Below are 17,218 nucleotides of genomic sequence, written 5' to 3' on the forward strand. Positions count from 1 at the left end.
GCAAGCAGTACATGGCCACCGGATCGGACCGGACCCCCTCCACAAAGGAGAGTGGGACATAGAAGAAAAAGAAAAGAAACGGCAGATCAACTGGTCTAAAAAGGGAGTCTATTTAAAGGCTAGAGTATACAAATGAGTTTTAAGGTGAGACTTAAATGCTTTTACTGAGGTGGCATCTCGAACTGTTACCGGGAGGGCATTCCAGAGTACTGGAGCCCGAAATGAAAAAGCTCTATAGCCCGCAGACTTTTTTTGGGCTTTGGGGATCACTAATAAGCCGGAGTCCTTTGAACGCAGATTTCTTGCCGGGACATATGGTACAATACAATCGGCAAGACAGGATGGAGCTAGACCGTGTAGTATTTTATACGTAAGTAGTAAAACCTTAAAGTCACATCTTAAGTGCACAGGAAGCCAGTGCAGGTGAGCCAGTACAGGCGTAATGTGATCAAACTTTCTTGTTCTTGTCAAAAGTCTAGCAGCCGCATTTTGTACCAACTGTAATCTTTTAATGCTAGACATGGGGAGACCCGAAAATAATACGTTACAGTAGTCGAGGCGAGACGTAACAAACGCATGGATAATGATCTCAGCGTCTTTAGTTCACTGTGCATTTTAAATGCCTACTGAAATGAGATGTTCTTATTTAAACGGGGATAGCAGGTCCATTCTATGTGTCATACTTGATCATTTCGCGATATTGCCATATTTTTGCTGAAAGGATTTAGTAGAGAACATAAACGATAAAGTTCGCAACTTTTGGTCGCAAATAAAAAAGCCTTGCCTGTACCGGAAGTAGCAGACGATGTGCGTGTGACATCACCGGTGTGAGGGCTCCTCACATCCTCACATTGTTTATAATGTGAGCCACCAGCAGTAAGAGCAATTCGGACCGAGAAAGCGACGATTTCCCCATGAATTTGAGCGGGGATGAAAGATTTGTGGATGAGGAAAGTTAGAGTGAAGCACTAAAAAAAAAAAAGGCGGCGGCAGTGGGAGCGTTTCAGATGTAATTAGACACATTTACTAGGATAATTCTGGAAAATCCCTTATCTGCTTATTGTGTTAATAGTATTTTAGTGAGATTATAAAGTCATACCTGAAAGTCAGATGGCTGCGGTGAACGCCAGTGTCTCTGAAAGAAGCCAAGATCACAGCTGCCTTTTTGAGCTGCAGGATGAGGTCGCGTAATCCACTCAAGTCTCCAGTAAGAGCCGACTTTATATCACAATTTTCCCATCCAAAAACTTGTTGGTTGACGTAGAGAAACATGTTCGCTTGACCGCCCTGTGTTAAAGCTTCACAAGAAACAAAGAAACACCGGCTGTGTTTCGGTTGCTAAAGGCAGCTGCAATCCACCGCTTTCCACCAACAGCATTCTTCTTTGACGTCTCTATTATTAATTGAAAAAATTGCAAAAGATTCAGCAACACAGATGTCAAAATTACTGTCTAATTATGCGATGAAAAGAGACGACTTTTAGCCATAAGTGGTGCTGGGCTAAAATGTCTTCTCCAACCAATAACGTCACAAACACACGTCATTATACCGCGACGTTTTCAATAGGAAACTCTGCGGGAAATTTAAAATTGCAATTTAGTAAACTAAAAAGGCCGTATTGGCATGTGTTGCAATGTTAATATTTCATCATTGATATATAAACTATCAGACTGCGTGGTGGGTAGTAGTGGGTTTCAGTAGGCCTTTAAACAGAAATGGCTTTTGTATGATAAAGTCCATACAGAGTATTGTTCAACAAAATAATAATGTTTAGCACTAACATGTATTTATTTACATTTTTAATTCTTTCTTTTATTGTCATTCAAATTTGAACTTTGCAGTACAGATAATAACAAAATGTTATGTTGCATTAGGTCGTTCTGGGGCAGGATAAAAGAGCAATGAGGTGCTGATATAAATAAATAGATAATTGTACAGATAAATATATTGCACTTTTTCATATACATCCACATTTATGGATCATTATTATTATATATAACATGTATTAATGTATATTTGTATGCATTTATTTATATTTAAAGGCCTACTGAAACCCACTACTACCGACCACGCAGTCTGATAGTTTATATATCAATGATGAAATATTAACATTGCAACACATGCCAATACGGCCTTTTTAGTTTACTAAATTGTAATTTTAAATTTCCCGCGAAGTGTGGTGTTGAAAACGTCGCGGAATGATGACGCTTATGTTGACGTGTGCTTGTGACGTTATTGGTTGGAGCGAACATTTCAGCCCAGCACCACACACGGCTAAAAGTCGTCTCTTTTCATCGCATAATTACACAGTATTTTGGACATCTGTGTTGCTGAATCTTTTGCAATTTGTTCCATTAATAATGGAGACGTCAAAGAAGAATGCTGTTGGTGGAAAGCGGTGGATTGCAGCTGCCTTTAGCAACCGAAACACAGCCGGTGTTTCTTTGTTTGTTGTGAAGCTTTAACACAGAGTGGTCAGGCGAACATGTTTCTCTACGTTTTTGGATGGGAAAATTGTGATATTAAGTCGGCTCTTACCGGAGACTTGAGTTGATTACGCGACCTCATCCTGCAGCTCAAAAAGGCAGCTGTGATCTTGGCTCCTCGGCTTCTCTCAGAGACACTGGCGTTCACCGCAGCCATCCGACTTTCAGGTATTGTCAGGCTTTCCTCTGACAGTTTGACTACATTTTAGTTTTTTCCTCTGCATTTGTTTGTTTCCTCTGCGTTTAGTATTTCCTCTCCTTAGTTCCTGTCTAGTGCTCTTATTTTGGTTCGGCTTCCTGTCCGTCTCCCTGTGTCCTGTTTTCACTCAGCTGCGGCTGATTGGCATCTGGTCACACCTGATGTCAATCAGCCAGCTCCTATTTTACCGGCTTTGTTCCTCCAGTCAGTGCTGGATCATTTGTATTGTCGTGTCAATGTCATTTTCTACTTGTCATTCCTACTGGTCCTGTGATTGCAGCGTAGCGGTACGCTATATTTGGTAAATGTTTGTAGCTTACTGTTTTTTGTTCCCTGCTTCCGATTTGTTTGTTCATAGCCCTTAGTTTGTTATATCCGCCCATGTGCTTGCTTTTTGTTTGTACCCTTTGTTTGTTCTAGTTGTAGTATTTTAAATTAAAACCATGTTTTCCCATTCAATGCATGCCTCCATGCCTTTGTGGCTCCTTTACCTCAACACAAATACTGCAGAGCAGACATGGTATCTGTAAAGCTGGCGTAATTTAAAGAAAACGTGCAGCTGGTTGATTTCTTCTATGTGGGTCAAACACAACCAATTAGTGTTCAAAAACCACCATAGTAATATGTACTGTATATTTAATATCTGAAAAATTCTTATCAGGCATGGCATCTGTAAAGCTGCATGTTACAGTATAGTTTAAAGGGGAATTGCACTTTTTGGGGGAATTTTTGCTATCGTTCACAATCATTATGAGAGACAAGAACGCACATGTCCTTTTTTAGGAATTTAAAGATGAAAAAAGGCATTGTAGCCTTCAAAACATTCCATTAACGTTTGATATACACACTGCAAGTATATATATATATATATACGTATATATATATATATATATATATATATATATATATATACAATGTAGTAACAGACACAATCATAAAAATATGCAATATGTTCAATATTTACCGTAATTTCGTCATTTTAAGCATTAACTTATTTCCTAAGCATATTTATTTGCGTTTCCATAGCAGCGCTCTTCCGACTTCTGGCAACAAATATGTGTTCCTACTTCCGTAAACAAACACAAGTGTGTTGCAATCATGGTAGAAATGGTAACAGACAACAAAGACAACTATTTTAGGACAAATGAGTATTCACAACCTTATCTTTTTGAAGCTGAATATACAGAGGATGAACTGCTGGTTATAGAAGCGAGCACGAAGAGAGGGTGAAACGTTGGTGCAGACGGAAGCCGAGAGAGTGAGGTTGGCATGCCCGACGCTGTAATTGTAGAACTTGGAGCCAAGCTATGCCAACATAAATGGAGTGCTTACCCAAACACAACCAATTAGTGTTGAAAAACTGATAAGACAGAAGCGGTAATAGGAATGTAGTAATATTTACTGTATATTAAATATCTGAAAAATTCTAATCAGACATGGCATCTGTAAAGCTGAAAGTTACAGTGGAGTTTAAAGGGGAATTGCACTTTTTGGGGGAAAGTTTCCTATCGTTCACAATCATTATGAGAGACAAGAACACATGTCCTTTTTTAGGATTTTAAAGATGAAAAAAACAAACATTACAGCCTTCAAAGCATTCCATCAACGTTTGATATACACACTGGAAGTATATATATATATATATATATATATATATATATATATATATATATATATATATATATATACATATATATATATAATGTAGTAATAGACACAATCATAAAAACATGCAGTATGTTCAATAGTTACCGTAATTTCGTTATTTTAAACATTAACTTATTTCTTAAGCATATTTTTTTCCGTTTCCAAAGCAGCGCTCTCCTGACTTCTGGCAACAAATATGTGTTCCTACATCCGTAAACAAACACAAGTGTGTTGTAATCATGGCAGAAAAGGTAACAGACGACAAAAACAAATATTTTGGGAAATTGAGCATTCACAACCTTATCTTTTTGAAGCTGAAAGTACAGAGGATGAACTGCTGGTTATAGAAGTGAGCACGAAGAGAGGGTGAAACGTTGGTGCAGATGGAAGCCGAGAGAGTGAAGTTGGCATGACTCGACGCTGTAAATGTAGAACTTGGAGCCAAAATATGCCAACATAAATGGAGTGCTTACCCAAAATAAACCTGAGAAAAGGTTCCAAACACACAATTGTCCATCGAGTGAGTCACGATAATATTGATCACGATACGCGCAGCACGTCATGCTTATTGATAAAAAAAAACTACAGTACATACGCTGTGTATAAACAAAACATGAAATAATACTTTACAGATACTGTAATATGATTGTTCATTTTTTTTAGTCAGTCCAGATTGGTGTCTTATCCCATTGTGTTGTTCATTACCAACTCAAACGGGTTTCGGGTTAATGTAGAAGCTAGCTTACCTCTTGGCATAGTTAGCTTTTAGGGCTAATACTGTAGCATGCCGATTTGTTACTACGATAGAAAAATAGTTCTGCAGTGTTCGTGCTTACAATAACAATATCGCTACAGTTTGGTTATTATACTATATATATTATACTATTATATTACATTATATGGTTTTTGAATGCATTTTTAAAGTGATGTAAAACCGATTGCTCCGATTTTTACGTTAAACTACAAAGAAAACAAAAAAAACTTTTGTCTTCTTGTTTTTGATTGATTGATTGAAACTTGTTTTAGTAGATTTCACAGTAAAGTACATATTCCGTACAATTGACCACTAAATGGTAACACCTGAATAAGTTTTTTTTACTTTTTTTAAGTCGGAGTCCACGTTAATCAATTCATTGTCCCTCATATTGATTGTGAACAATAGGCCAAATTAAAAAAAAAAAAAGGCGCAGTTTCCCTTTAAAGCAGGGGTGTCCAAAGTGGGGCCCGCAGGTCATTTTTTAACGGCCCCACGGCATATTTTAAAAGTACTATGGAAAAAAAATAAAAAGTGGTACAAAAGAGCAAACAGTTGAAATGTAACAAGAACATGATGCAATATTTACAACACAAAGCTGCCATGCAGGTTGTTTTTTTCTTAAAAAAAAAAAAAAATTGCGAATCAAAATCAATTATGAATTATTGACCAATACAAGGCTCCAATTATGTCACATTAAATATTCCACTTTGAGATATTTTTTGTGGCAAATGTTGGATATTTTGTGTTTGCCATATAAAAAACTGAGCTGCTTTTTTTTTTTAAAGAATGGCCTAAAACGAACAAACAAAACACATAAAAAAACAACAACTTATAATTGACGGATGTATCTGAAGTTGATCTCAAGACCATTGTTTTAAAAGTAAACAGTAAAAAAAACAGATAATTTATTTTTTAACACTTTAATGAGTAGGACCCTTTTGGATCAGTGTGTTTTGTTTTTAAGTGTCATTGCACAAAAAATAATAGTGAATTAAAATCAATGGTGTTATGAGTTGTTGACCTTTTTCCGGCTCCAATTATTATATAATCTCAAACATTCTACTTAAAAATGTTATTGGGTGAAAATATTGCATATTTAGTGTTTTTTTCAATTAAAAAACATGGTTTTCTTTGACAAAAAGAGCATACAACTTAAATCTTTAAAAACGTCATATTTACAGGTAGACCTAATGTTGATCTAGAGATTTAAACTTGAATAATAATTACAAAAATAATAATACTTAATAATGACACATTTTTAACATTTTATGTTTACCCAAAACCCTTTGGGGTCCCCGGGATCCAGCCTGAGTGGAGGCCTAAATGTATATTTTTTATTCATATGTTGTATTAGTTTAAAAAAAATGGCCCCTACTTGCTTTGATTATTCTGTGTGCGGCCCTCAGTGGAAAAAGTTTGGACACCCCTGCTTTAAAGGGACCACAAGAGGCTGTATTATGACACATGTGATGGTATCATTTATGATATTCCAATCAATTATTGATTGTGGAATATAGACGCCTAGACATTTTTTTTAGCCGCTACATAAAAAATACATCAGATTTAATGTTATGGAAGACATTTAAATTGAAATGAGATATTTGTCATGTCATCAGTGTGCCTTTGCCCAAAATATTGTACGGTCTGTAGAAAAATAACATGTATAATAATGACATTATTACAATAAATAAATGTGTTAAAAGTAAGAAATATCATATATTGTCACTGGTATTGCAATTTTTGTAATGTCGATGAGCCAAACTATTAAGAAAATTTTCCAGCATGATCAGGCAGTACAATTGAACCATATTCTTGAAATAATACCTCTAAAACAGGGGTGTCCAAAGTGTGGCCCGCAGCTCAAGTTTTTTTGGCCCGCAGCATATTGTCGAAATAAAATCAGACAAAAAACAGTAAAAATGTAAGCATAATAAGCAAATATGGTAGCTAATTTTAATACTAATAATTAATACGAAGCAGGCACATTGTTTTGTCTGTAAATGTATCTCTGTTTTAGATACTTTTTTTTTTTCTTTTTTTACAAAATAAAATATCAAAACGTCCGGCACATGCTTTGACTCGTCAGCTTGCGGCCCTTTTTGGAAAAAGTTTGGACACCCCTACTCTAAAATGAAGCCATGTATCATACAGTTGTGATCAAAATTATTCAACCCCCACACAATTCTGGTGTTTCAGCAAGTTGGACATTTATTCCGTATTTTGTTTATAGTCATATCAAATAAAGATGTGTCAAATAGACAAATGCAACTTGAATTACAACATTATATTTTGTAACAAACTAAACAGTGTCATTTTTCTTAATATCTCATTGACAAAATTATTCAACCCCTTGAAGATCATAACTCTTAAGAACATAATTTGAATAAGCTCTTTTCAATCAGGTGTTGAAAACACCTGTAGATGTGATTAGAACCATAACGAGCAACAATTAAACTGATTGAAAAAGACTGTGACGCTCAGCTTCTTGTAGATGGTCAATGGTGTATTTGCAACATGGTGAAGTCCAGGGAGTGGTCAAAGAAGTCAAGAGAGGAGGTAATTTCTCTTCATAAGAAAAGATATGGATATAAGAAAATAGCAAAGACATTACACATTCCAAGAGACACAGTTGGGAGCATAATTTGCAAGTTCAAAGCTAAAGGCACAGTGGAAACACTACCTGGGCGTGGTAGAAAGAGGATGCTGTCCGGTATTTGAAGCGTACAGTGGTGAAAACCCCCTGGGTAACAGCTGAGGAACTACAACAGGACATTGCAGAGGGGGGAACGCAGGTTTTGTCCCAGACAATAAGGCGCGCACTACAAGATGAAGGCCTCCATGCCAGAACTCCCAGGCGCACCCTACTTCTGACTACCAGGCACAAGTAAAATAGACTCCAGAATGCCAAAAATCATCTGGACGAACCCCAAAGGTTTTGGGAAACTGTTCTATGGAGTGATGAGACAAAACTGGAACTCTTTGGGCCTATGAATCAACGTTATGTCTGGAGGAGCTTACAAAGAGAAGAACACCTTTCCTACTGTTAAGCATGGTGGGGCGTCAATCATGCTCTGGGGCTGTTTCTCTGCCTCAGGTACCGGGAATCTCCAGCGCGTTCAAGGCATTATGAATTCTATTTCCTAGCAGGATATATTAGCTGCAAATGTCATGAAGTCAGTGACGAAGCTGAGGCTTGGGAGACGTTGGACCTTCCAACAGGACAACGATCCCAAGCATGCCTCCAAATCAACATCAGTGGTTGCAGAAGAAGGGCTGGAAGACTCTGGAGTGGCCTTCACAGTCGCCAGACCTAAATCCTATAAAAAAGCTGTGGTGGGACTTGAAGAAGGCAGTTGCAGCACGCAAGCCCAAGAATATGAATGAACTGGAGGCCTTTGCCCAAGAGGAATGGGCTAAAATACCTGTAGATGGTTGCAAGAAGCTTGTGTTCAGTTATGTATCACCTTTGAAGGATGTCATTACTGCCAAAGGGTGTTCTACTAAGTACTAAAGATGCATGGAACTAGGGGGTTGAATCATTTTGTCAATGAGATATTAAGCCTTCCCGGTAAGGTTTATTCAGGTGTACTGGAGAGGAGGCTACCTCGGATAGTCGAACCTCGGATTCAGGAGGAACAGTGTGGTTTTCGTCCTGGTCGTGGAGCTGTGGACCAGCTCTGTGCTCTCGGCAGGGTTCTTGAGTGTGCATGGGAGTTTGCCCAACCAGTCTACATGTGCTTTGTGGACTTGGAGAAGGCATTCGACCGTGTCCCTCGGGAAGTCCTGTGGGGAGTGCTCAGAGAGTATGGGGTATCGGACTGTCTTATTGTGGCGGTCCGCTCCCTGTATGATCAGTGTCGGATCACTTGATCCGCATTGCTGGCAATAAGTCGGCCACGTTTCCAGTGAGGGTTGGACTCTGCCAAGGCTGTCCTTTGTCACCGATTCTGTTCATAACTTTTATGGACAGAATTTCTAGGCGCAGTCAAGGCGTTGAGGGGTTCCGGTTTGGTGACCGCAGGATTAGGTCTCTGCTTTTCGCAGATGATGTGGTCCTGATGGCTTCATCTGACCGGGATCTTCAGCTCTCACTGGATCGGTTCGCAGCCGAGTGTGAAGCGACCGGAATGAGAATCAGCACCTCCAAGTCCGAGTCCATGGTTCTCGCCCGGAAAAGGGTGGAATGCCATCTCCGGGTTGGGGAGGAGACCCTGCCCCAAGTGGAGGAGTTCAAGTACCTAGGAGTCTTGTTCACGAGTGAGGGAAGAGTGGATCGTGAGATCGACAGGCGGATCGGTGCGGCGTCTTCAGTAATGCGGACGTTGTACCGATCCGTTGTGGTAAAGAAGGAGCTGAGCCGGAAGGCAAAGCTCTCAATTTACCGGTCGATCTACGTTCCCTACGTCATGAGCTTTGGGTCATGACCGAAAGGATAAGATCACGGGTACAAGCGGCCGAAATGAGTTTCCTCCGCCGTGTGGCGGGGCTCTCCCTTAGAGATAGGGTGAGAAGCTCTGCCATCCGGGAGGAACTCAAAGTAAAGCCGCTGCTCCTCCACATGGAGAGGAGCCAGATGAGGTGGTTCGGGCATCTGGTCAGGATGTCACCCGAACGCCTCCCTAGGGAGGTGTTTAGGGCACGTCCAACCGGTAGGAGGCCACGGGGAAGACCCAGGACACGTTGGGAAGACTATGTATCCCGGCTGGCCTGGGAACGCCTCGGGATCCCCCGGGAAGAGCTAGACGAAGTGGCTGGGGAGAGGGAAGTCTGGGTTTCCCTGCTTAGGCTGTTGCCCCCGCGACCCGACCTCGGATAAGCGGAAGATGATGGATGGATATTAAGAAAAATGTCCTTTTTTGGTATTTTGTAAAATACAGTGTTACAATTTAAAATGTATTTGTCTATTTGACACATCTTTATTTGATATGACTATAAACAAAATACGGAATAAATGTCCAACTTGCTAAAACACCAAAATTGTGTGGGGGTTGAATCATTTTGATCACAACTGTAATGCAGTGTCTGGTTCATACTAGTCACCAAAAGTAGTAAAAAAAAACTAAAAAATTGGAAGCCGCAGAAAAGAGTTAAAAACTAAATTGCATCGTAAAAGCACGTAAGCCCTACCTGTACATCCCATAATATCACACAGGCTGATGATGAAGAGTATCCGGGACGAGGATGCAGGTCTGGGCAGAGGGTACTGTCCCAGTCTCCTGTAGCCTTTTTTCTTGGGCAGGATCTGGAGGACGGTGAAGACCAGGCTCAGGACCGCGCTGCCCACCGTCAGAGCTCCGAACAGAAGCGGCTGGAAAGTCACCACCAGCTCGGTCGCCGGATCCCGGTTCGAGCAGCAGAACGTCTCCAGCCGAGGGGACGCCATGACGGTCTGTACACGCCACACACGCAGCACAGGCCGCTCGCTCTGAACACAAGGAAGAAAAGAGGGGGGGAAAAGGGAGGAGGAAATAAGTGAGCGTGCTTAGCTAAATTCTCAGAGAAATCACATGGTGCCATCATGTGCTTCTATTTAATCTGCTGCAGCACCACAATAGCTCTGTGCTGGACATGTGGCGTATTGTAACCACTTTGACCTTTCCATCTACAGTATGGGGCCCTTGCACTGGACACTATATTAGGTACACCACAGGGGTAGGGAACCTATGGCTCCCGAGCCAGATGTGGCTCTTTTGATGACTGCATCTGGCTCTCGGATCAATGTGAGCTGACACTACTTAACACAATAAGTAATGAATAATTCCACTTATAATCACAGTGCTAAAAATAACGTTAAAAATATAAAAATGCTCATGCATTTGAATCCATCCATCCTTTTTTCTACCGCACCTGTTCAAGAAGTTGCCTTAAAGGTAAGAAATAATGTATTTATTATTGGTTAGTGTAGGGCTAGCCCTCTTGGGGGTTCTTTTACACACCTGTCGCTGATTTCGAGGCCGGTCCTGGCAACACCACGCTTCGCTGCAGACCCGCAGGCCACGCCCCCTCCTAAGTTAGCTTCAGAATAACAACGTTATTACAAAGAATTAGCGACCTAGTATACTCTAGAAATGTTGGTCTTAATTAAAAATGCACACTTTTAGTTGTGTTCGGTGTTAAAAATATATTATATGGCTCTTACGTGAATACATTTTAAAATATTTGGCTTCTTGGCTCTCTCAGACCAAAAAGGTTCCCGACCCCTGATCTAATACAAAGGCAGGATCAAAAATATTTCTTTACAAGCATCATGATGGCAAGGCTTGGATACATCCATCCATTTATTTCCTACCGCTTGTCCCTTTTTGGGGTCGCAGGGGGTGCTGGAGCCTTTCTTAGCTGCATTCAGGCGGAAGGCGGTGTACACCATGAACAAGTCACGGATTAGATGCATATTTATACAAAAAATAAAAAGAAGCTCATAATTGGTATTATTTATTCAAAATGAAAACAATTTCTTTAATTGTCTATCTGTGTTGGCCCTGCGATGAGGTGGCGACTTGTCCAGGGTGTACCCCGCCTTCCGCCCGATTGTAGCTGAGATAGGCGCCAGCGCCCCCGCGACCCCCCAAAAAAGGGAATAAGCGGTAGAAAATGGATGGATAATTGTATTTACATAATTTCAAAATGCAAATTTATCATTTAAACAATTATTGAAATAAAACTCTAAAAATCCAAACATTATAATCCACTTATATAGAACATTAAAATGTCAAATAGTTTATTAAATCATATTAAATTAAAATTACAACTAATTTGGTTCTTCATGACCAGTCTCTAATGTCGGTAACACTTTAGTATGGGAAACATATTCACTATTAATTAGTTGCAAATTAGTAACATATTGGCTCTTAATTAGTCATTATTAAGTACTTATTAATGCTTTATTCTGCATGGCCTTATTATATAACCAATAAGCCATTAACTAAGAGTCCTCCCTCAAAAACCTCACAATTATTGCTTATTAGTAACCCTAGCTTTCTGCTCCACTGCTCCCAGTCTGTGGAACGCTCTCCCTGACCACCTGAGGGCACCTCAGACTGTGGATGCTTTTAAAAAAGGCTTAAAAACCCATCTTTAAAAAAAAAGCCTTTTTATAGACATGCATGCTGGTTCTAGCTATTAGGCTGTTTCTAGTTTTATATTCTATTCATTTTTATTATCTTTTTATTGTTATTATTACTATTTATTTTACACTGTTGCACTTTGAGGTTGTTTGCTCAACGTAAACTGCTTTTTTATAAATAAAATCTAACCCTAACCCTTATATGTTCCCCCAGTGTCCAAATAACTCGAAATTAAGTCTTTGTTACTTAGAATGTTACCCTAATTTTATTTTTATTTACATTTTTTGAACCAGACTGATTGAAGGTTAGGTGCCGTCAGTTTATAATGAGATTTCCTTAAGTAGACACCATGTCCACAATTAATCTTGCATTTGAATAAACAAACACAGCACCATCAAAAATATCTTCTTATTTCCTGTAATAGAAAAAAAAGATTTTCCCCACAAGTACACACACAGACATGGCATCTGAAAAGCGAAAGGTAACTGTGGAGTTTAAAGAGAAAATGCTGTTTTATGACAAAGTCCATACAGAGTAGTGTTCAACAAAATATTAACGCATATTTAATTAATACTAGCATGTATTTATCTGTATTTACGTTTAATTGTAAAATATTTTTTAATATATTTATATATACATACAGTACAGGCCAAACGTTTGGACACACCTTCTCATTCATGTGTTCATTTTCTTTATTTTCATGACTATTTACATTATAGATTAAACTATGAATGAACACAAGTGGAGTTATGCACTTAACAAAAAAAAAGGTGAAATAACTGAACACATGTTTTATATTCTAGTTTCTCCAAAATAGCCACACTTTGCTCCGATTACTGCTTTGTACACTCTTGGCATTCTCTCCATGAGCTTTAAGCACACCTGTGAAGTGTGCTTAAAGCTCATGGAGCACATAAAAAAATTACAATAATGTAATGTAATTAAATTTGGAAAAAACTGTTAAATTGGCTGTTTGCAACCCAAGGTTGCTATGTTTTTAGCATTATATTTCATTATACATTTTACATTACTATTATGTTGTACTACAATACACAATAGTATATTGAACTGAGCATTTTTTCATAATAATTAAAAAATAATACATTTGAAATATCTAATCTATTTTTGCTCTTTCATGAACATTAAATTAACAATTTTAACATAAATTGTTTTATTGTTAATATGATTATCATGAATTGTAGCCATTATAGTACTCTAGTAAAGTATTTGTAAAATAATACAAATATAAAAAACTGATTTTTTTTTATTTTGTGACATGATTTTTTGACGTATTTGACATTTAGGTAATTTTCTTTGTGTAATAATATTTAAATTGAATTTTTTTTAGATAAAATAAAAATTCTAAAAACATATATATGATATTGTGAAGGGCTTCACGGTGGCAGAGGGGTTAGTGCGTCTGCCTCACAATACGAAGGTCCTGCAGTCCTGGGTTCAAATCCAGCCTCGGGATCTTTCTGTGTGGAGTTTGCATGTTCTCCCCGTGAATGCGTGGGTTCCCTCCGGGTACTCCGGCTTCCTCCCACTTCCAAAAACATGCACCTGGGGATAGGTTGATTGGCAACACTAAATTGGCCCTAGTGTGTGAATGTTGTCTGTCTATCTGTGTTGGCCCTGCGATGAGGTGGCGACTTGTCCAGGGTGTACCCCGCCTTCCGCCCGATTGTAGCTGAGATAGGCGCCAGCGCCCCCCGCGACCCCGAAAGGGAATAAGCGGTAGAAAATGGATGGATGGATGGATATTGTGAAGTGAAGTGAATTATATTTATATAGCGCTTTTCTCTAGTGACTCAAAGCGCTTTACATAGTGAAACCCAATATCTAAGTTACATTTAAACCAGTGTGGGTGGCACTGGGAGCAGGTGGGTAAAGGGTCTTGCCCAAGGACACAACGGCAGTGACTAGGACGGCGGAAGCGGGAATCGAACCTGCAACCCTCAAGTTGCTGGCACGGCCGCTCTACCAACCGAGCTATGCCGGTTGGTAGAGCCTGACATGTTTAAATATCTATTTAAATACCCCATGATTAATTTCTATATTAATAACCTTTTCAATTTATTGAATGGACTTTTATTATTACTATTATTTCTATTATCAAACCAATATTTAAAAAGTTCAACAAATAAAAGGAAACAGTGGATAGAAAATGTAAATTTACATTAAATAATTAAAACAATAAACAATATCAAATTGTGCATTCATTATTTAAGTTTTAAATAACAATTTAAAATAACTATACAGAACTTAGTGATTAACCATTTATTTATTTATATACATTTTTTTACAATTATGTGCAATTAATTAGTTAGTTACAGAATGACAGCACTTCAAAAATACAGTAAACGATACCTGTACTGTATTTTCATTGATCTGTTTTTTTGTTTTTTTTTTGCTCCATGGCTCCACCCACAGTTGCAAAACTGATTCAATATGATATAAAACATGTAAATATAATTTATCATTGTAGTAAACCAACAAGGACTCAGTCCTGACCTGAGGATGTAATTTAATGCATTTTTGGGTTTAAATATAAGTAGAATTACTATAATTGAGTCTAAATATATTGACATTTGTGAACAATGGGTCATGTGTGCAGCCTGTGAGTCTCACTGTCATGTGACCAGCTCTCGATACGAGCAATAGTGAACTCCAGTCTGTGTTTATATTAGCTAAGCTCTGTTGATTTTATGCTTGGATTGTTTGGAACACTTTGCCCCCTGTCTCGCTCTCCTCACTTATTATGATAAAGCGCTCCATCTACTTGAAATACGACAGAATACAGCAAGCTGACGACGGAGGCATCATAACAGATGACTTAAATGTATATATATATATATTTATTTATTTTTTGCATTTGTATTGCATATTACGGAGTTGCAAGGACCTGAAACCTAAAGGAGGCTGATATTTAATTCAATTTAATGTTCTTTTTTTTTTTTTTTTTATCCCCAGAGCTGGATTTATTGATTGTTAACAGTGGCGTTCCCTAAGGCTCCATACCAGAACCCCTGTTGTTTTATTGTCTTTCCGGACACATGTCCATTAGTGGTCATGAAATTCACCTTTATTTCAGAATTAGCGTCAATTATTTCAATATTTTTGGACCTCAAATTTATTTTTGTAAAATTTCAACTTATCGCTTGTAACATTTTTATTTTATTCTTGTAATTTTTCAGCTTGATTCCAATTTAGTTACAAATGCATTTTTGCTAAAGTCTCCCCATGTCTAGCATTACAAGATTACAGTTGGTACAAAATGCGGCTGCTAGACTTTTGACAAGAACAAGAAAGTTTGATCACATTACGCCTGTACTGGCTCACCTGCACTGGTTTCCTGTGCACTTAATAGAATAGAATAGAATAGAATAGAATGTACTTTATTGATCCCTGGGGGAAATTCAGCACCACAGTTCGCTCACAATAAACAATCAATCAATCAATGATTATTTATAAAGCCCTAAATCACTAGTGTCTCAAAGGGCTGCACAAACCACAACGACATCCTCGGTAGAGCCCACATAAGGGCAAGAAAAACTCACCCCAGTGGGACGTCGGTGACAATGATGACTATGAGAAACCTTGGAGAGGACCACATATGTGGGCAACCCTCCCCCCCCCCTCTAGGGGACCGAAAGCAATGGATGTCAAGCGGGTCTGACATGATACTGTGAAAGTTCAATCCATAGTGGATCCAACACAGCCGTGAGAGTCCAGTCCAAAGTGGATCCAACACAGTAGCGAGAGTCCCGTTCATAGTGGAGCCAACAGGAAACCATCCCAACCGGAGGCGGATCAGCAACGCAGAGATGTCCCAGCCGATACATAGACGAGCGGTCCATCCTGGGTGCCGACTCTGGACGAGCGGTCCATCCTGGGTCCCAACTCTGGACAGCCAGTACTTCATTCATGGACACCGGACCGGACCCCCTCCACAAAGGAGAGTGGGACAGAGGAGAAAAAGAAACAAAACGGCGGATCAAATGGTCTAAAAAGGGAGTATATCTAAAGGCTAGAGTATACAAATGAGTTTTAAGGTGAGACTTAAATGCTTCTACTGAGGTGGCATCTCGAACTGTTACCGGGAGGGCATTCCAGAGTACTGGAACCCGAACGGAAAACGCTCTATAGCCCGCAGACTTTTTTTTGGCTTTAGGAATCACTAATAAGCTGGAGTCTTTTGAACGCAGATTTCTTGCCGGGACATATGGTACAATACAATCGGCAAGATAGGATGGAGCTAGACCGTGTAGTATTTTATACGTAAGTAGTAAAACCTTAAAGTCACATCTTAAGTGCACAGGAAGCCAGTGCAGGTGAGCCAGTACAGGCGTAATGTGATCAAACTTTCTTGTTCTTGTCAAAAGTCTAGCAGCCGCATTTTGTACCAACTGTAATCTTTTAATGCTAGACATGGGGAGACCCGAAAATAATACGTTACAGTAATCGAGACGAGCTGTAACAAACGCATAGATAAAACAATGATAAAAATAGATCATATAATATATATAATATATTACATATATAATATATGAATAATATAAATATATTCTACATTTAAGTGCAGTCAAGGAACATATGCATTATACAGTCTGATGGCTGTCGGTATGAAGGACCTCCTGTGTCGTTCCGTGTTGCATTTTTGGGGTCTGAGCCTTCCACTGAACGTGCTCATTCTCTCTGCAAGATCCGAGTGTAGTGGGTGGGAGGTGTTGTCCATCATGGCTAGGAGTTTTGCTAGACTTCTCCTCTCTGACACCACCGCCAGAGAGTCCAGCTCCACTCCCACTACGTTACAGGCCTTCTAAAGTATTATCTTCTTTAAGATGTGACTTTAAGGTTTTACTACTTACGTATAAAATACTACACAGTCTAGCTCCATCCTATCTTGACGATTGTATTGTACCATATGTCCCGGCAAGAAATCTGTGTTCATGGAACTCCGGCTTATTAGTGATTCCCAGAGCCCAAAAAAAGTCTGCGGGCTATAGAGCGGTTTCTATTCGGGCTCCAGTACTCTGGAATTCCCTCCCGGTAACAGTTAGAG

At 39.1% G+C, this 17,218-nt stretch overlaps 1 protein-coding gene across 2 annotated transcripts in view; it reads right to left on the reverse strand.

Moving 5' to 3' along the window:
* LOC133537940 (G-protein coupled receptor 143-like) overlaps positions 1-17,218 on the reverse strand; it is a 57,926-nt gene that overhangs the window by 22,224 nt on the left and 18,484 nt on the right. The window contains exons 3-4 of one of the 2 annotated variants that reach the window (XM_061879120.1): positions 11,026-11,104; positions 10,217-10,514 (exon numbers count right to left, since the gene is read on the reverse strand). In XM_061879120.1, coding sequence (XP_061735104.1) covers positions 10,217-10,472 — 256 coding nt within the window. In that variant the 5' untranslated portion in view covers positions 10,473-10,514; positions 11,026-11,104. The remainder of the gene's footprint in view (positions 1-10,216; positions 10,515-11,025; positions 11,105-17,218) is intronic. The other variant, XM_061879121.1, reaches the window with a different exon arrangement.

This window comes from Nerophis ophidion, linkage group LG19, assembly GCF_033978795.1.
Source record: "Nerophis ophidion isolate RoL-2023_Sa linkage group LG19, RoL_Noph_v1.0, whole genome shotgun sequence".
In the NCBI taxonomy this organism is placed as follows: Eukaryota; Metazoa; Chordata; class Actinopteri; order Syngnathiformes; family Syngnathidae; genus Nerophis; species Nerophis ophidion.